General features: G+C 42.2%; 1 protein-coding gene across 1 annotated transcript; it reads right to left on the bottom strand.

Annotated features, from left to right (window-relative positions):
* Window positions 1-17574: 17574 nt before the first annotated feature.
* Window positions 17575-20777, bottom strand: LOC124700999. The gene is made up of 2 exons (XM_047233065.1): window positions 19811-20777; window positions 17575-17874 (listed from the first exon to the last, which is right to left on the bottom strand). The coding sequence occupies exons 1-2, from the start codon at window positions 20722-20724 to the stop codon at window positions 17862-17864; spliced, it is 927 nt and encodes a 308-aa protein (XP_047089021.1). The 5' UTR covers window positions 20725-20777; the 3' UTR covers window positions 17575-17861.
* Window positions 20778-20999: the final 222 nt, after the last annotated feature.

Raw genomic sequence — 20999 nt, forward strand, 5'->3', positions numbered from 1 at the left:
ACGAAATTAAAGCCCGGGGGCCTATTTTTCCACGAAGCTTCCGGAAGTCCGAAGACGAGACGAAGAGGGGCCACGGGGTGGCCAAACCCTAGGGCGGCGCGGCCCCACCTCGGCCGCGCGGCCTATGGTTTGGGCCCCCGTGCCGCCTCTTGACTTGCCCTTCCGCCTACTTAAAGCCTCCGTGACGAAACCCCCGGTGCCGAGAGCCACGATACGGAAAACCTTGCGAGACGCCGTCGCCGCCGATCCCATCTCGGGGGATCCGGGAGATCGCCTCCGGCACCTGCTTGGGAGGGGAATCATCTCCGGGAGGACTCTACGCCGCCATGGTCGCCTCCGGTGTGATGTGTGAGTAGTCTACCCCTGGACTATGGGTCCATAGCAGTAGCTAGATGGTTGTCTTCTCCCCATTGTGCTATCATTGTCGGATCTTGTGAGCTGCCTAACATGATCAAGATCATCTATACGTAATTCTATATGTTGCGTTTGTTGGGATCCGATGAATAGAGAATACTTGTTATGTTGATTATCAAAGTTATGCTTATGTGTTGTTTATGATCTTGCATGCTCTCCGTTACTAGTAGATGCTCTGGCCAAGTAGATGCTTTTAACTCCAAGAGGGAGTACTTATGCTCGATAGTGGGTTCATGCACGCATTGACACACGGGACAGTGACGAGAAAGTTCTAAGGTTGTGTTGTCTTGTTGCCACTAGGGATAAAACATTGATGCTATGTCTAAGGATGTAGTTGTTGATTACATTACGCACCATACTTAATGCAATTGTACTGTTGCTTTGCAACTTAATGCTTGGAGGGGTTCGGATGATAACTTTGAAGGTGGACTTTTTAGGCATAGATGCGGTTGGATGGCGGTCTATGTACTTTGTCGTAATGCCCAATTAAATCTCACTATACTCATCATGATATGTATGTGCATTGTCATGCTCTCTTTATTTGTCAATTGCCCAAGCGTAATTTGTTCACCCAACATCGTTGTTCGTCTTATGGGAGAGACACCTCTAGTGAGCTGTGGACCCCGGTCCAATTCTCAATACTTGAAATACAATCTACTGCAATACTTGTTTTTACTATTTTCTCTGCAAACAATCATCTTCCACACAATACGGTTAATCCTTTGTTACGGCAAGCCGGTGAGATTGACAACCTCACTTGTTTCGTTGGGGCAAAGTACTTTGGTTGTGTTGTGCGGGTTCCACGTTGGCGCCGGAATCTCTGGTGTTGCGCCGCACTACATCTCGCCGCCATCAACCTTCAACGTGCTTCTTGGCTCCTCCTGGTTCGATAAACCTTGGTTTCTTTACGAGGAAAACTTGCTGCTTTGTGCGCATCATACCTTCCTCTTGGGGTTGCCCAACGAACGTGTGAAATACACGCCATCAAGCTCTTTTCTGGCGCCGTTGCCGGGGAGATCAAGACACGCTGCAAGGGGAGTCTCCACTTCTCAATCTCTTTACTTTGTTTTTGTCTTGCTTTATTTTATTTACTACTTTGTTTGCTGCACTAAATCAACATACAAAAAAATTAGTTGCTAGTTTTACTTTATTTGCTATCTTGTTTGCTATATCAAAAACACAAAAAAATTAGTTACTTGCATTTACTTTATCTAGTTTGCTTTATTTACTATTGCTAAAATGGCCAACGCTGAAAATACTAAGTTGTGTGACTTCACAACCACAAATAATAATGATTTCTTATGCACACCTATTGCTCCACCTGCTACTACGAGCAGAATTCTTTGAAATTAAACACGCTTTCTTGAATCTTGTTATGAACAATCAATTTTACGGTGTTAGTTACGATGATGCTTGCTTGCCCATCTCAATAATTTTGTTGAACTATGTGAAATGCAAAAATATAAAGATGTAGATGGTGATATTATTAAACTAAAATTGTTCCCTTTCTCATTAAGAGGAAGAGCTAAAGATTGGTTGCTATCTATGCCTAAGAATAGTATTGATTCATGGACTAAATGCAAGGATGCTTTTATTGGTAGATATTATCCCCCTGCTAAAATTATATCTTTGAGGAGTAGCATAATGAATTTTAAACAATTAGATACTGAACATGTTGCTCAAGCTTGGGAAAGAATGATATCTCTGGTTAAAAATTGCCCAACCCATGGACTGACTACTTGGATGATCATCCAAACCTTCTATGCAGGACTAAATTTTTCTTCACGGAATTTATTGGATTCAGCTGCTGGAGGTACCTTTATGTCCATCACTCTTGGTGAAGCAACAAAGCTTCTTGATAATATGATGATCAACTACTCTGAATGGCACACGGAAAGAGCTCCACAAGGTAAGAAGGTAAATTACGTCGAAGAAACCTCTTCCTTGAGTGATAAGATTGATGCTATTATGTCTATGCTTGTGAATGATAGGACTAATATTGATCCTAATAATGTTCCGTTAGCTTCATTGGTTGCACAAGAAGAACATGTTGATGTAAACTTCATTAAAAATAATAATTTCAACAACGATTGCTTACCGGAACAATTCTAGTAACAACTATAGGCCATATCCTTATAATAATGGCAACGGCTATGGTAATTCTTATGGAAATTCTTACAACAATAATAGGAATTCACCCCCTGGACTTGAAGCCATGCTTAAAGAATTTATTAGTACACAAACTGCTTTTAACAAATCTGTTGAAGAAAAGCTTGGGAAAATTGATATACTTGCTTCTAAAGTTGATAGTCTTGCTGCTGATGTTGATCTTTTGAAATCAAAAGTTTTGCCTAATGAGGATTTAGATGATAAAATTACTACTACAGCAAATGCCATCCAAGTTAGAATTAATGAGAATATAAGATTAATGGCTGAGCTGCGTGCTAGGTGGGATAGAGAAGAAAATGAAAAACTAGCTAAAGAGAAGAATATAGCTAAAGTTTGGACTATTACCACCACTAGTAATGCTAATGCTACACATGTTGCTGCACCTCCTACTAATACTAATAAAAGAATTGGTGTTAGCAATGTTTCCACTTCTAATGCAAAGCGCGAAAAGCTACTGAAGCTGTTAAAGCTGCTGAAGCTACTGTGATAAAGCTGCTGAAATTTTTTCCAACATTGGGGATGATGATCCCATTGCTTTAGATTATAATGGTTTGAATTTTGATGATTGCCACATCTCTGAAGTTATAAAGTTCTTGCAAAAACTTGCTAAAAGTCCTAATGCTAGTGCTATAAATTTGGCTTTCACGCATCATATTACAAATGCTCTCATAAAAGCTAGAGAAGAGAAACTAGAGCGTGAAGCCTCTATTCCTAAAAAGCTAGAGGATGGTTGGGAGCCCATCATTAAGATGAAGATTAAAGATTTTGATTGTAATGCTTTATGTGATCTTGGTGCAAGTATTTACGTTATGCCTAAGAAAATTTATAATATGCTTGACTTGCCACAGTTGAAAAATTGTTATTTGGATGTTAATCTTGCTGATCATTCTACAAAGAAACCTTTGGGTAAAGTTGATAATGTTCGCATTACCGTTAACAATAATCTTGTTCCCGTTGATTTTGTTGTCTTGGATATTGAATGCAATGCATCTTGTCCCATTATATTGGGAAGACCTTTTCTTGAGCTGTTGGTGCTATCATTGATATGAGGGAAGGTAATATAAAATATCAATTTCCTCTCAAGAAAGGTATGGAACACTTCCCTAGAAAGAGAATGAAGGTACCTTATGATTCTATTATTAGAACAAATTATGATGTTGATGCTTCATCTCTCGATAATACTTGATACACACTTTACGCGCCTAGGCTGAAAGGCGTTAAAAAAGCGCTTATGGGAGACAACCCATGTTTTTACCTACAGCACTTTGTTTTTATTTTGTGTCTTGGAAGTTGTTTACTACTGTAGCAACCTCTCCTTATCTTAGTTTTGTGTTTTGTTGTGCCAAGTTAAGCCGTTGATAGAAAAGTAAGTACTAGATTTGGATTACTGCGCAGTTCCAGATTTCTTTGCTGTCACGAATCTGAGTCCACCGCCCTGTAGGTAGCTCAGAAAATTATGCCAATTTACGTGCATGATCCTCAGATATGTACGCAACTTTCATTCAATTTGAGCATTTTCATTTGAGCAAGTCTGGTGCCATTTTAAAATTCGTCAATACGAACTGTTCTGTTTTGACAGATTCTGCCTTTTATTTCGCATTGCCTCTTTCGCTATGTTGGATGAATTTCTTTGATCCACTAATGTCCAGTAGCATTATGCAATGTCCAGAAGTGTTAAGAATGATTGTGTCACCTCTGAATATGTCAATTTATATTGTGCACTAACCCTCTAATGAGTTGTTTCGAGTTTGGTGTGGAGGAAGTTTTCAAGGATCAAGAGAGGAGTATGATGCAACATGATCAAGGAGAGTGAAAGCTCTAAGCTTGGGGATGCACCCGGTGGTTCACCCCTGCATATATCAAGAAGACTCAAGCGTCTAAGCTTGGGGATGCCCAAGGCATCCCCTTCTTCATCGACAACATTATCAGGTTCCTCCCCTGAAACTATATTTTTATTCCACCACATCTTATGTGCTTTTTCTTGGAGCGTCGGTTTGTTTTTGTTTTTTGTTTTGTTTGAATAAAATGGATCCTAGCATTCACTTTATGGGAGAGATACACGCTCCGCTGTAGCATATGGACAAGTATGTCCTTAGTTTCTACTCATAGTATTCATGGCGAAGTTTCTCCTTCGTTAAATTGTTATATGGTTGGAATTGGAAAATGATACATGTAGTAATTGCTATAAATGTCTTGGGTAATGTGATACTTAGCAATTGTTGTGCTCATGTTTAAGCTCTTGCATCATATGCTTTGCACCCATTAATGAAGAAATACATAGAGCATGCTAAAATTTGGTTTGCATATTTGGTTTCTCTAAGGTCTAGATAATTTCTAGTATTGAGTTTGAACAACAAGGAAGACGGTGTAGAGTCTTATAATGTTTTCAATATGTCTTTTATGTGAGTTTTGCTGCACCGGTTCATCCTTGTGTTTGTTTCAAATAAGCCTTGCTAGCCTAAACCTTGTATCGAGAGGGAATACTTCTCATGCATCCAAAATACTTGAGCCAACCACTATGCCATTTGTGTCCACCATACCTACCTATACTACATGGTATTTTCCCGCCATTCCAAAGTAAATTGCTTGAGTGCTACCTTTAAAATTCCATCATTCACCTTTGCAATATATAGCTCATGGGACAAATAGCTTAAAAAACTATTGTGGTATTGAATATGTAATTATGCACTTTATCTCTTATTAAGTTGCTTGTTGAGCGATAACCATGTTTTGCGGGAACGCCATCAACTCATTGTTGAATTTCATGTGAGTTGCTATGCATGTTCGTCTTGTACGAAGTAAGGGCGATCTACCTTGAGTTGAATGGTTTGAGCATGCATATTGTGAGAGAAGAACATTGGGCCGCTAACTAAAGCCATGATTCATGGTGGAAGTTTCAGTTTTGGACAAATATCCTCAAATCTCTAATGAGAAAAGAATTAATTGTTGTCAAATGCTAAAGCATTAAAAGAGGAGTCCATTATCTGTTGTCTATGTTGTCCCGGTATGGATGTCTAAGTTGAGAATAATCAAAAGCGAGAAATCCAAATGCGAGCTTTCTCCTTAGACCTTTGTACAGGCGGCATAGAGGTACCCCTTTGTGAAACTTGGTTAAAGCATATGTATTGCGGTGATAATCCAGGTAGTCCAAGCTAATTAGGACAAGGTGCGGGCACTATTAGTACACTATGCATGAGGCTTGCAACTTATAAGATATAATTTACATGATGCATATGCTTTATTACTACCGTTGACAAAATTGTTTCATGTTTTCAAAATCAAAGCTCTAGCACAAATATAGCAATCGATGCTTTTCCTCTATGAGGACCATTCTTTTACTTTCAATGTTGAGTCAGTTCACCTATTTCTCTCCACCTCAAGAAGCAAACACTTGTGTGAAGCTGTGCATTGATTCCTACATACTTGCTTATTGCACTTATTATATTACTCTATGTTGACAATATCCATGAGATATACATGTTACAAGTTGAAAGCAACCGCTGAAACTTAATCTTCTTTTGTGTTGCTTCAATACCTTTACTTTAAATTATTGCTTTATGAGTTAACTCTTATGCAAGACTTATTGATGCTTGTCTTGAAGTGCTATTCATGAAAAGTCTTTGCTTTATGATTCACTTGTTTACTCATGTCATACACATTGTTTTGATCGCTGCATTCACTACATATGCTTTACAAATAGTATGATCAAGATTATGATGGCATGTCACTCCGGAAATTATACGTATGTTATCGTTTTACCTGCTCGGGACGAGCAGAACTAAGCTTGGGGATGCGATACGTCTCCGACGTATCGATAATTTCTTATGTTCCATGCCACATTATTGATGTTATCTACATGTTTTATGCACACTTTATGTCATATTCGTGCATTTTACGGAACTAACCTATTAACAAGATGCCGAAGTGCCGATTCTTTGTTTTACTGCTGTTTTTGGTTTCAGAAATCCTAGTAAAGAAATATTCTCGGAATTGGACGAAATTAAAGCCCGAGGGCCTATTTTTCCACGAAGCTTCCGGAAGTCCGAAGACGAGACGAAGAGGGGCCACGGGGTGGCCAAACCCTAGGGCGGCGCGGCCCCACCCCGGCCGCGCCGGCCTATGGTTTGGGCCCCCGTGCCGCCTCTTGACTTGCCCTTCCGCCTACTTAAAGCCTCCATGACGAAACCCCCGGTACCGAGAGCCACGATACGGAAAACCTTGCGAGACGCCGTCGCCGCCGATCCCATCTCGGGGGATCCGGGAGATCGCCTCCGGCACCCTGCCGGAGAGGGGAATCATCTCCCGGAGGACTCTACGCCGCCATGGTCGCCTCCGGTGTGATGTGTGAGTAGTCTACCCCTGGACTATGGGTCCATAGCGGTAGCTAGATGGTTGTCTTCTCCCCATGGTGCTATCATTGTCGGATCTTGTGAGCTGCCTAACATGATCAAGATCATCTATCTGTAATTCTATATGTTGCGTTTGTTGGGATCCGATGAATAGAGAATACTTGTTATGTTGATTATCAAAGTTATGCTTATGTGTTGTTTATGATCTTGCATGCTCTCCGTTACTAGTAGATGCTCCGGCCAAGTAGATGCTTTTAACTCCAAGAGGGAGTACTTATGCTCGATAGTGGGTTCATGCTGCATTGACACTGGGACGGTGTGAGAAAGTTCTAAGGTTGTGTTGTCTTTGTTGCCACTAGGGATAAAACATTGATGCTATGTCTAAGGATGTAGTTGTTGATTACATTACGCACCATACTTAATGCAATTGTGCTGTTGCTTTGCAACTTAATGCTGGAGGGGTTCGGATGATAACTCTGAAGGTGGACTTTTTAGGCATAGATGCGGTTGGATGGCGGTCTATGTACTTTGTCGTAATGCCCAATTAAATCTCACTATACTCATCATGATATGTATGTGCATTGTCATGCTCTCTTTATTTGTCAATTGCCCAAGCTGTAATTTGTTCACCCAACATGCTTGTTCGTCTTATGGGAGAGACACCTCTAGTGAACTGTGGACCCCGGTCCAATTCTCAATACTGAAATACAATCTACTGCAATACTTGTTTTTACTATTTTCTCTGCAAACAATCATCTTCCACACAATACGGTTAATCCTTTGTTACAGCAAGCCGGTGAGATTGACAATCTCACGTATTCGTTGGGGCAAAGTACTTTGGTTGTGTTGTGCAGGTTCCACGTTGGCGCCGGAATCCCTGGTGTTGCGCCGCACTACATCTCGCCGCCATCAACCTTCAACGTGCTTCTTGGCTCCTCCTGGTTCGATAAACCTTGGTTTCTTTCTGAGGGAAAACTTGCTGCTGTGCGCATCATACCTTCCTCTTGGGGTTGCCCAACGAACGTGTGAAATACACGCCATCATGGTGATATTGAGCTCATCTATGTTCCTACCAAAGATCAACTTGCCGATATATTCACGAAACCTCTTGATGAAGCAAGGTTCACTTATTTGAGGAATGAGCTAAATATCATCGATTCAAGGAGTATAGCTTGACCATCTTGCAAACACACCTTCGTCTCAAAACTTTATTTGGTATTAGATGTGGGCATGGAAATAGGGGGAGTGCGGTTTAAATAATTGAGCTATCCCTCCCCCATAATGCCAACATTAAAGACTTCATTCTCGTTATATCATATGTTGATATGTGAGCTTAAATGATGAGTAGTGGCTTGGACCCAAGATATATCTTCGCGGTGCCATGCCACAACACTCATATATGGTGGCCTAGGCCACCACACTCTTCTTTGTGAAGAGTTGGAGTTGTTTGGATTTTCATTGGATTTTATTGACATCTCCATGTTCTTATGGGAAATCACTCTAGTTTGGCCTTATTTGCTCCTATCTTGCAAACTTGAGTGATCATGTACCATTAACAGTTTGTATCTTCTAAAACCTAAGCCTACTATCTCCTATAATCCATTTCCATCTTGCTCATTTGTCATGTTTGGTAAAAACTTGGAGTTTGAGGTGTTTTCGGTCGGATGATCTTGGTTGCTCCATCTTATTGGTAAATTTGCACCTTATATGTGACATGATACATTATTGTATCACATATGGGTCATGCAAATAACCAACGAAAGATGGGCCGGATTCCCGGTGATTCTGGAATTTTCCAGAACCCGGATAATCCGGCCCCAGGAGAAACCGGAAAATCCGGCCCGGCCGGATTATCCGCCCTAAGCTAGGGCCGGATTATCCGGCCTGGGCAGATCCTGAAAGGGTTGAGGTCGAGGCCGCGGGGGGCTAAACGGTTCACACCTCCCCCCCACGCGCCTCTCTCCTCTTTCTCCTCTCAAGACCGCCAGATCTCCTCCTCCTCGCCGGAGACGCTCCGTCCGCCCCCTCTCGGAGTTCTTGGGTGGATCGGGTGCATCTCCTCCCTAGCTACCTTCTCCTCCAAGCGGTTTCCACAATGGATGTGGGTATGATTCACAATCTCTAACCCTAAGATGTTGTGTTTTATATGTGCTATTTTCTTGGTGGAATTGGCGTCTAGTTGTTCCAAATCACGTGTAGTGTACTCCTCTTGCATGCTATGAGGCCGATCTAGTCTTAGACAAGTTTTTGATTGGAAAACTGCACATCTCGCAGGGCCGGATTATCCGCCCCCGAGCAGGCCGGATTATCCGGCCGGGCCGGATTATCCGCCCCCGGGGGACACGGATTATCGGCACGGAGCTTCATCGCCACTGCAGTTTTTGCTTCAATCTATCATGTCTAGATTTGTACCGACTTATAGCATGTTTCTCGAGTATATTACTGTATCTTACATGACTTATGAGCATTACCTTCTCTTTGATTCTCACAGGTGGTGCTTCTCGGGGTGGTCGGAGACGCTCAAGGCATGATCGATCTAGTGACGAGTATGCACCCAATGCACCTCGCAAGTCCGTCACTTCAAGGCGGAAGAACAAGGAAGTGAGGGAGAACTACAAGGCCATGGACCCAGTCTCTTATTCCGCTATTCGCTTGAAGAACTGGTATGAAGATGTTCCAAGGGATGAAGAGATAGAGGACAGGAGATTACGGTGCATGGAGCGGGAGTTCATCTACAAGGATGTCTATGAGCCCATGAAGAATGCGAGACCCATGCAAGCTATCGATGTGGACATTACGGCGGTCAACAATCACTTTGAAGATGCAATGCGGGTAGGCTGGAAGGCTGGGCTTGCATGATATCATGAAGATTCAATGTGACTATAGCCCAGATTTGGTGAAGCAATTCTTTGCCACTTTGGCAATCAAGAAAGATGAGGAACGCACTATGGAATGGATGAGTGGCTCCACTCATCTGCGGTGCCACTCTGCGCCGATTCTTTGGTATTCTTGGAGTTCCCGTTGATGAGGGTCGTCGCCTTCATGGACCACACCGAGACGAGATAAGAATGCTCTTGTGCATCTCTATACTGCAGCGGGAAAAGTTGGTTTTACTAAGGGGCTGCTTTCCATATACAGTCAGTTGCTCCGGTTCTTTCGGGCAACCATTTGCCCAAGTGGTGGTAACAATGATGCTCTCCGGGGAGTCCTTGTGGACCTTATGCACCTCAGCTATAAGTGTGCTCGTGAGCCTAATGAGGATCGGGACTTCACTCTTGATATCATGGACTTTATCTTCCATGAGATCCATGATGCCATGGTCTCCCGGACCACCATACCCTATGCACCTTACATTCGGCTTCTCATCAACAACTGCGTGTGGCTGTGGTGATGAAGATTTGAGTGGGTATCCTCTTGTGAAGCACCATGTCAAGAAGGCCTACAAGCTTAAGCCGGTCTCTTCGGCTGTACACTGCACTGACACTTTCATGGGTGATGCTCGTTCTAGTGGTTTTGCTCCTGCTCGTCATCACGATGTCCCGGCTATGAGGAAGCAAGTGACCCGGCTTAGTTGGTTTCGAGTGTCACATCCTTTGCATGAACATTGAGATCCATAAGGAGAACTATGCGGCTAGCGAGAGCGTTACGAGATTAAGCATACTCGGGCGGTTATTCTACACAAGCTCGGTGGTGATCAAGGTCCCCCGCCTCAGCCTCCAGCTCACCAGGGTTACAATGCATGGCACTCTGCACAGGTCCCATGGAGTGACCTTGATGATTGCCTTCAAAGGTCCAACACCTCTCGCCGCTCTCCGGATGCATCTGACACTGATGAGGAAGAAGAGGAAGCGGCATACCAGTCCGATGATGAAGATGCCTCCGAGTGATTCCCATGGGACGTGTAGCATCGTGCTTGTCCCCTTTTTGGCGTCTCGATGCCAAAGGGGGAGAAGTGTTCTATTAGGATTCTCGGGGATTTGCATGATTTGGGCACAAGCATATGCGTTTATCATTCTTATATTGCTTGTGTTCCCTCTTATTTGAACTATTTGGTTTGTTTGTGTGCCGTTCAAAACTATGTGCTATGTGGTGTGAGACATTGTTATGGTTTTCGGATTTCTATTTGTTGAGATCAAGGATATTACATTATGTGTGATGCTATATCTCCGCATTATATATCTACACATGGGTATGATTTCTTGCATCCTATCTCAACTTCATATGTGTCAATGTCTTTTGTTAGAGCTCATGTTGGATATCTCTTGTGTTGAGGCACCATACTCCTATGTGTTGTGTATTTGTATTCAAATGCAAATTAATTATATGCACACATGTAGGGGGAGTGCCTCTATGTTTTGCCATCATGCTTGTCTCTATAGTGATTCCCTTGCAAATCCGTATATTGTCATCAAACACCAAAAAGGGGGAGATTGAAAGAACATCTCTCACATTATGTTTTGTGTGTTTGATATCAATATATGTGATACACTAATGTTTGTTTAAGTGGTACAGGGATTACATAGTTATTTATTCATGTGTGTTGGATTTGATCGTCTATCAAAAGAAATCAGAAAAAGTTGGCCAGGCCGGATAATCCGGGTCGGATATTGTTGAAATATCCGGCCCCCTCGAATTTGGCTAAGGACTGAACGAAAAACAAGTCTGGCATAGGGCCGGACATTTGGCCGGATAAAGTCACGGTTTTGTCCCGAAGGCCGGATTATCCGGGGGGGCGGATTATCCGGCCCTTACTTAGGGCGGATTATCCGCCCCCCCGGAAGCTGCAACGGCTCAATTTTGAGGGGAGGTATAAATACCCCCCTTCTTCTACCTTGGTTGCTTGCTCAATCATTACACAAGAAATCTGCCAAGCCACCTCCATTAGAGCCACCTCAAGAAACTCAAGATTTGCAAGATCTCCTTCCTCCCCCAACCAAAGCTCTTGATCTTTGGAGATTCAAAGGAGAAGACACCGATCTACATCCTCACCGAAGCGTTCTTCATTTCCCCCTCTCTTGTTTGAGGGATCTCATGCTAGTGTTCCTATTTGGTTCCCTAGTTGATTTGTGTTGATGTATTGTTGTTGATTGTTGTGTTGTAACAGATTTGGGAGCCTCCAATTTGGTTGTGGATGTGTGCCCCAAGAACCTTGTAAAGGCCCGGTTTCCGCCTCGAGGAAATCCCTTAGTGGAAGTGGGCTAGGCCTTCGTGGCGTTGCTCACCGGAGATCTGAGTGAAGCCTTCGTGGGCTGTTGGTTTGGCTTTCGTAGCAACCACACTCCTCCAAACGTAGACGTACCTTCTTGCAAAGGAAGGGAACTACGGGAATCATCTCCGTGTCATCGCGTGCTCCACTCTCGGTTACCTCTATCCTATTCTATCTCTATATTGCTTAGATATATCTTGCCTAGTTGTTAGCCTTGTCATAGGTAAATTCACTTAGTTGCATATCTAGAGAATTTACCTTTTGTGTCAAGCCTAAATTGAAAAAGAACTAAAAATTGGTTAGCACCTATTCACCCCCCCCTCTAGGTGCGGCATACGATCCTTTCAATATCATCTGAGCTTGTATTAACAACCTTGTTTTTTAAATCCAATATATTCGAGTCTGTAAAATCTCATCAATAGTGGAGTTAGATATTCAATTTAGAGACCTGATGTGATGCCAAAAATTGCACAACATTAAGTGGTGCTGCCAACACTTATCTATGAACCATACCAACCCGTAAAAAAAGAATACAAAATGAGTCTCTGCCATACCTTTACCACCACTATCAAACTCTACGACCGTAAGTTTCCATGATTAAATAAATTAGTGATACAAATTGACTAAATATTAAATAAATTACGTATTGAAATTCCAGTATAATAATACGTACGATTGTATTGCCAGTAACACGGTATAAATACTTAGATAGCCGAAAAACAGGCTAGACAGTCCCAAAGACAACCATTTGCCACTATGTCAACGGAAGCTGATAAGTGAAGTGAATCTTAACGATTATGCAAACCAAATGTACGTAATTGATCAAAGATCTAGGACCGAAGCACTTCTAAATCAATAAAAACAAGCAATATAACAACAATTACATGAGGGCATGTTCCAGTCTCGGATGCATATAAGATTTGGATATTTAGTTTTCTACATGACAATCATTCGAGTGAACACACAAAAATATTCCATTCCACTGTAAAATGGTTTGCAGCGTAGTAATATCAATATGACCCACGTGATGTGAAGTTGTGCACCTATTCCTTTGGCTCTGCAAATCTGCTCGCAAATTCACCACGAACATGCGTTAGCCTGCATATTGTGAAAATCAAATCTACAGAGAAGCAGAAGCACCATGAGGTCATGCCAGGGCATGGTGTAGGAAGCATCGATGATAATCTGTACATGGTTGGAATAGATGTGTAAGATGAAAAAAAACCTCACCACAACATTCAAAAGAATCACCTGCATTCATATATCTGGATGAGGATAGAACGATAGAAAACAATGGGCAAGTAGGTACTCTTGTGGTTTTTGAAACAATACCGAACATCTTCACCCTTCTGTAAGACTTGAGCATTGGGATTCTGCATACCACGTAAACATACCCGGACCAAAAGCTGACGAAGTAGGTCAAGGTCAGAATAACCACCCTCGTTGATAGGAAGATCTGTGTATACGTTCTTTGCTGGAGCAGCTGAATTGTCGGGAGAGGGCATGCTGCCGATGAAATTGGGGTAATGACATGGATCAAAATTTGGAGAGGAAGCAGAGGGCGGAGTAGGAGATTTGGAGATGTGGAGTACGGATTAAGTAGACCACCAGGAAAATTAGAGGTCTCGAATGGTGGAGTGGCAATGGTTTGTGGAGATCGTGGGGAATCTATAATAACTAAATGGGAGCAACCCACTAAGAGGGTATTTCTCTCAACATGCAAGGTATCCACATCATCAAGTATCTATATCCAATCCTATCCTGCCACATCTTTTCAGTTATGCCACCTAAGCTATCAAAAGATCTAATTAGTTTCCTCCCACTAAGTATTTTTCCTGCAACCTTCTCCACTCACGTCATCATCTATGCCATTTATTCAGCTATACAAACTGGCCGCAATACATTCAGTCAGCCAGCCGATTGCATGCATGCTTAATTATTTCTGTAAAGGCAGTAGTACCATTTGAATGTGACTCTTTCCCTTCCCTCTTAAATTCTCAATACAAGCTCCCGAACGATCGGAACTGTCTCCTCCACTTCATCTTCCATTGTCCACACAAATAAATATCCACATCCCAAACCAAATGCTCCCTCATCTCAGATTCTCAGCCACCGTTGGCTGACTCCTATCACCCTCATAGCATGCCATGGTGGCAAGCAGAGGCAAGTACTCGAAGAAATAGCCCAGAATCATCCAAGCATCGATGCCCTAAAAGGCTTCTAATCGGAGCTAGCGCAAGTGCAGTCCAGAGGGGAATGTGAAGTGCCTCAGGCTGTTTTGTTTTTGTTGCCCTGCTGTTTTGGTTTTATTTCCCCTTTAGTTTCAGCACAATACTACAAGTCCAAATATTTGATTTGTTTACAGCATTCGGCCTTCCTAATATAGTACGTAATATATTTTTTTCCTTTGTTTTTTTTTCGAGAAGCCGCGGGTTGTGTGTTATTGGATTAAGCTTTCAGAAAGTCGAAGAAAGGCAATCACTTTGGATCAGCCAAAACGGGAGGCACGTCACTCTATCTTTCTCAAAGACCCACTTCTACAACTTCCCAAGCGAGCCACTCGCTGTCGTTTAACTCAAGATTGAAATTTACGTGGAGGTGGTTCAGGTGGATACCAAGATTGAATTTTACGTCGAGGATTAACATGATGTTACTGCTCATTTCATTGGTATGTACTATCTACACGTTTTCCAAATAGGAAATGTAGGACCACCAAGAGATTGCATGTTTAACTAACTGTGCTGATGAAGCGACTGTAGTGACTTGAAATATTTTCTTATACTGCATCATCCAACGTGCCATTTTCAGTTTATTTCTGCATGTCATTCTACTAATGGTCAAGCATAGGCTGATGTCTAGCATATTGCTTTGATCTCCTTTGAGTACTGCTATTCAGAAGTGTTCATCTTCTTATGACAACACAGTCATCATTGAGGTGATCACGGCATGAGTGTGCATCCTTTTGTATTTGTATAATCACGTGGTAGTTAATTTCCTACTTACTATACATCAACTTTGGGTTACTGGATTATTTCATTCAGGCTTTGTGCTCTATTATACAAGAAGTTATTTCCACATATGTAATTTTTATTTTATGTGGCCCTACATGGTATTGAATCATTAGCAGAGACATTACTTTCGGACGGAGAGCACTGAGCTGACCTGAAAGGATCATGCGAAAAGGGGTGAGGCAGATAGTAGACTGGAGATGAAGCTGTCCGTCCTACCATCACGGGGAAGACGATATGGTTGTCACAAGAGTGCCCGAGGTCTCAGACGTATGACAACTATGGGGAAGTTGTATTGATAGTTGTCGATCAGTAATTTTTCTAAGGTGGCAGGCTTGATGATCTGGATACTTTCATGTTGTGTTGTCCTCGAAAAATCACCATTTCACGGTATTTGCCAACTTTAATACCACATAAAGACATGAATGTAGTATGAAATTATGGACATTGCTAAGCACACCGATCAGTATTTGTGTAACCTGGTTTGTTCTATTGTAATCTCATAAGCTCTAAACATTGTCATATATTGCTACGAATTTCCGCCGCAACGCGCGGGGAATCATCTAGTAAAGATTTATGGAGAAGACGAAAGTGATGTTGCCTTGGTCAATACAGATTAGTAACAGAAAATATTATGAGGGAAGTAATGTGTTGCTGTATTAATGGGCTGCATGTGAACCTGATGGTGCCATGGTGGCTCGGAACAAAGCTGAATTTGACTCGTTCACTAACCCAGGTCAAGGAGGGAATGGCGGAGACGTGGTGGGTTACAACGTTGTATGTACATGGGGTAAAAACGATGATGTGGCTTGCTGTGAGACCAGCAAAATGGGGCCGTCTATTAAGAAAGAGAAGATACTTTAGGGGCATCAACCAATATTATGTAACATGGTGATCATAAAGTTGTCTTTCAATTACCTCGGAAGGTGCTTGTTGGATTGCATGAATCAAGAGTGGGATTCGTCCATCCATGTGATTGAAAGATATTCTTCGGCCCACTGAGTGATCCAATATCCAAAGAGATTGCAAGCAAGTGATTAATGAGTTAGTAACATGAATAGTATGTTAGGTATGAGTAAAGAGTGTCTTCCGCTAACTAGATTGAACTAGTATGACGATACCAATGATCTAGTCTCGGGCAAGTAATGTACTAAGAGACAAAGGGATAGATCAAGGTTAATTAAATCCTCGACATTGTGGTTCAACTGATAAGGACCTTTGTTATAGATGAGCCAATATGGATATCTATGATTCCGTTGTTAGTTATTGATCGGAGAGATATCTCGATTATGTCCGCATATTCTCGAACACGTAGGATCACACACTTAACTCTCGATGTCACTAGGGTAGTAATGAGAAATGAATAATGGTGAGTATCGAAGTTGTTTGGAGTCTCGGCTGGAATCTAGGACATCACAAGAAGGTTCGAAATGGTCCGAATAATAAGTCGGTACCGTACGGAAGAGTTCCTAGAAGGTTCCGGAGGGCCACCCATGGGGCCCACACCCTTGGTAGGCCTACATGTGGGAGATACTAGCACCCTAGAGGAAAATAATAAAGATTATTTATTGTTATATCTCAATAGTTCATAATAAGTCAGCTTAAAATAAAACAAAATAATTCAGAAAAGGACAAATTGTTGAAGTGCCAAGTAAAGAGGGGCAAAAAATTCATTGCAGAGTAATGGAGGGCAAATCATAGGCGTACCAAGTAAAGAGGGGCAAAAAATAAAAGTCCCCACTGTATGAACAAGGTTCAAAGCAGTACTTAGTAGGGGAAGACTTAGGTAGGATCACCCTTTAGATGGGATCTATGAGAACAATTTTTTTGAAGCACAAAACATGTTCAAAATATTATGAAAAAAATGACAACGCACATATATGTTACATATGCAAGACCAAAAAATTGCAGCTTCAAATTCGACATATACTTAGAGAACCAAAAAAGACAAATTTAGGTTTGAATAGTGTGAACTAGAATTCAATCAGATATGACACTATTCATAGTCAGATTTGTCTTTTTTTGTTTCTTCAAGTGTAGATCAAATTTTGAGCTGATTTTTGTTAGAGTTGTAGATACAATCCATAGGTATGTTGTATATTATTTTCAGATTTTTTCGCATGATAAAAACATGTTTTATGTGAGTTGATCCTATGATCTCACCTAATAGATGGATCCTATATAAGTCTCCCCCGTACTTAGTATTCTACACTACATTTTGCATTACTTGAAGTTTAACCTGCACATATATTTGTTATGGAAGTACAAGTTTAACTCTACATTTAGGACAATCTGAGATCGATTATATTGCGCATGGGGTACACCTTATCACGGTGCTTTGATTTCACTCATTGGTAAATTTGTCAATATCATCCTACATGTGCGTCATAAATCCTAGATAACCAAATCCAGAAAAAGGAACCACGAGTTCTCATAAAAAGTCAAAATGCATTGCTCACAAACTAGATAGTACTTACTACACCATAACCATACATAATTTAACCAATATGTAGCTAATTATACAACCTAAACCATATATACTTTGACTTACACCACAAACCATAGGTACCATTTCCAGTCCACACGCTGCCACCACCAAGAGCTAATAAGATAAAATGATACAAGATAGGACACGAAGGGCTGCTTTAAGCTAGTCCAAGATGTGGAGAAGTGGTCACGAATGCAAGATCCTTCCCGGCGCCATGCAGCATAGCATCATTCTGAATCCCTGTCATGATACATAAAGAAAACTGTCAAAGGGCAAACCATGGGCTCTAATAATATTATAAGTGGCAGAAGGTCAATAGTCCCAAGGCATCACTTTTATGATCGCACCAGTGTTATTAAGCTGGAGCAAACAATTAGCACAGAAAATACATTCTGCCCTCTAGAAAGTATTGGTCACATATCATCTCAAAACGAGACAGCCTATTACACTGATCTTTATGCAAGAACAATAAGACTGGACATGCTTATCAACCTTGCCTTCAAGCATAAAAAGAAGTACTATCGCAGAAATAAAGAATAAATGGTGTTGACAAACATAGTAAATGGCGAGACACAGATAAAGCCAAGTATTATGAACAGGTTGCGCCTAGACACTACCCCTGAACTCACAAATTATTCTGTACTCCCATGGATACTGCAGTCCAGTATTATGAACAGGTTGCGACTTGGTAGACCGACAAAAATACATGGCATGCATACTCTTAAGGTGTTAACACAAGAGAATATGCAAAACACCTTATAATCCTACATGGACTACTTTGTTATTTACCCCTTCATTCAAATGATTCAAACTGTATTCAACTAAGCAAGCACTTCTAAGAGTCTAATAATATAAGCTACCCAGAATGCAGTTTGAATCATATGATTGTAGAACTCAGTTGACTTCATATTCCACACCATACTGATTAATTTCTCTATCGGTAAATCACTGCATTTAATCGAGTGGTTTCAGAGATATAGGTATCACTGATTGATTAGTTTCCCTTTGAAAATTAAACTGCAGGTTCTGTTTATTCTAGATGTTGAATTAGATGTATATCACTACAAAAAGTTGTATGCTGTTGGTTAACTGTGAAGACAATTTTTTTCCAAATAATCTCTGCTTACTAAAATGTACATTCTCTCGTATAAATATCATACATATTGCTCATGCATTGTTGTGTGACTATATAGTGTAGAGGCATGGCATGCGAACAACTACAATATTCCTATTTCTATTTGTTTATCCTTCACTAGTAAAGAAAGCTTATTTTAAAGTGACTCAGCATTATTTCAGTACAGCAAGGTTTTACATGCTCAAGTAGTGCTAGCTCTAGGCACTAATGCTAATCGGCCAATTTTACCCGTTAATCTCATGAAAGTTTCAATCCAATCAGGAAGTGCAAAAACTGATACTTCATGGTTGTACAACATCTGGTTTTGCACTCCTGGGTGAAACTTAAACTTCGACAAGAGCTCAAGGGGGGGTAAGGTATCTATGTATGCAGACTAGAAATCCATGTGCTAGAAAGAACAGTTCAGTTTTTACCGCGTAGACTAAATGTTTCAAGGGTTTGCATAGAGAAGACGACGCTCAGCACAGTCGTCACAGGCTAATCCCCAAAGATGAAAAATCGCTGTGCATGGAGACATGCAGTGCACAGAGCCAAAAAAAAGTGATTTACCATAGGTACCAGGCAAGATTAAATGGTCAAATGTGCAATGAACCTATCCCTGCTCCGAGTATTTCACTAGACAATCAATTGAAAAGGAACACAGAACCAAGGAAAACTCTAACAAGACTTCCGCTGCAACAACTTAACTAAAAACAGATGTTCAGGCTTATCCTAGTAAGTATAAAACTAACTAAAAACGCAGCTGAAAAGTCACAAAGCTAGCTCAACCAGTGGTCACTACACAGTCTACTGCAACCTGTAGAAATATTGAGGGTGCAATAATGGAAACTTGGGTAGTATAACTACAAATTAAGTTTTAGGCATGATTAAGCAAATGGAAGTATAACATGCATACATGATTATACGACTATGGTTGCCGTGTTGTGGGAATACAATGGTAATGCGCATACAGATTATCCAACTTAAGCATGGTTAGTAGACGTAGCTAGAGTTTTGAAAGAAGAGTAGCATACATAAAATTAGAAGGACTGTGGTGCTTACATTGTAAAAGCAGCAACCACGGGTGCAGGGCGAGCGAAAAAGGAAGATGGATCACGCAGTTTAAAAGCCTGCCTCTTGACCAATTGAAGATCAATATCACCCCCCTTGACCAAAGAGTATGTGTTGTGGATAACGCGTGCTTTCTCCAAGATAGCATCGTCTGGACTGCGATAACGAGATGGAACATGAAAGGAAGAGAAACCGTCCATCCCTGGGGCGCAAAGATGATGCTGCCCTAGAACAATGGGAGGGTGGTCCAGCAGCTTCAACTTAACAATGGACAGCTCTTTCTTGCCAGTGGATGTATCCTTTGCCGGGAATAGAGCCATGGTGTATAGTGCAGCAGCGCCGGCATTGTCTTTGGAGCGGGCGACGAAGAGGTTGTTATGGCCGGTGAGGGGTATGGCCTGGCCAAGGAAAGGCAAGCTCTTGTCATCCACCATATCCCACACTCGTTTGTCCATGTCGAAGGCGCAGGTCCCCTTGTCGTCCTCCTGCTCCTCGTGGTGCCGCTTATAGTAGACGGAGAGCAGGATGTGGGAGTCGACGACGGCGTATGCGGCGACGCGCACGTCCGGCGGGTTGAGGTACTCGAGCGGGTAGATGCAGTAGGGGAAGATGGGGGGCGGCGGGAGCTTACGGGAGGGAAAACAGCCCATCTCAGGAGCGCGGCCGTCCCTGAAGATGATCCCCTCGAACCAGGGCAGGAAATCGGCACCATGATCGATCTTGGGGCGGCTGGAGAGGATGTAGAGCATGTTGCGGTGCGGAATGAGGATGGGGTTCACCTTGTTCTGGTAGAGCCAAGGGCCCCCCGACTCGGTGGAGGTGGATAGGTCGTAGATAGTGAAGTGACAACGGTAGTTTCCGCCGACGCCGACGATCCACCGGGAGTCCAGCACCGTGAAGGACATTCCACGCTTGGAGTGGCGCAGGGGAATCAAGACCGGCGCCGTCGGTGCAGCAATGACGATTGACGACGATGGAGTGGGAGGGTTGCTCGACCTTGTGCTCCACCACAAGGTACACCGGCTTGGCGACGGCATCTTCCGCTTCTACGCTCTTGCGCTTGCGAGTCATCTCTCTCGTCGATGATGGCCGGCGGCGGGTGTGGAAACCCTAGCAAAGCTCTGGATGACAAGGCTAAGGGAGACCTTAACAAGTACGTAGTATGATGAGACGGGCCAGA

This window comes from Lolium rigidum, chromosome 1, assembly GCF_022539505.1.
Source record: "Lolium rigidum isolate FL_2022 chromosome 1, APGP_CSIRO_Lrig_0.1, whole genome shotgun sequence".
Classification (NCBI taxonomy): domain Eukaryota; kingdom Viridiplantae; phylum Streptophyta; class Magnoliopsida; order Poales; family Poaceae; genus Lolium; species Lolium rigidum.

What these genes read in the sequence shown, in the direction of transcription:
- LOC124700999 (XM_047233065.1), bottom strand. Translation starts at nt 20,724, where the DNA reads ATGTCCTTCACGGTGCTGGACTCCCGGTGGATCGTCGGCGTCGGCGGA.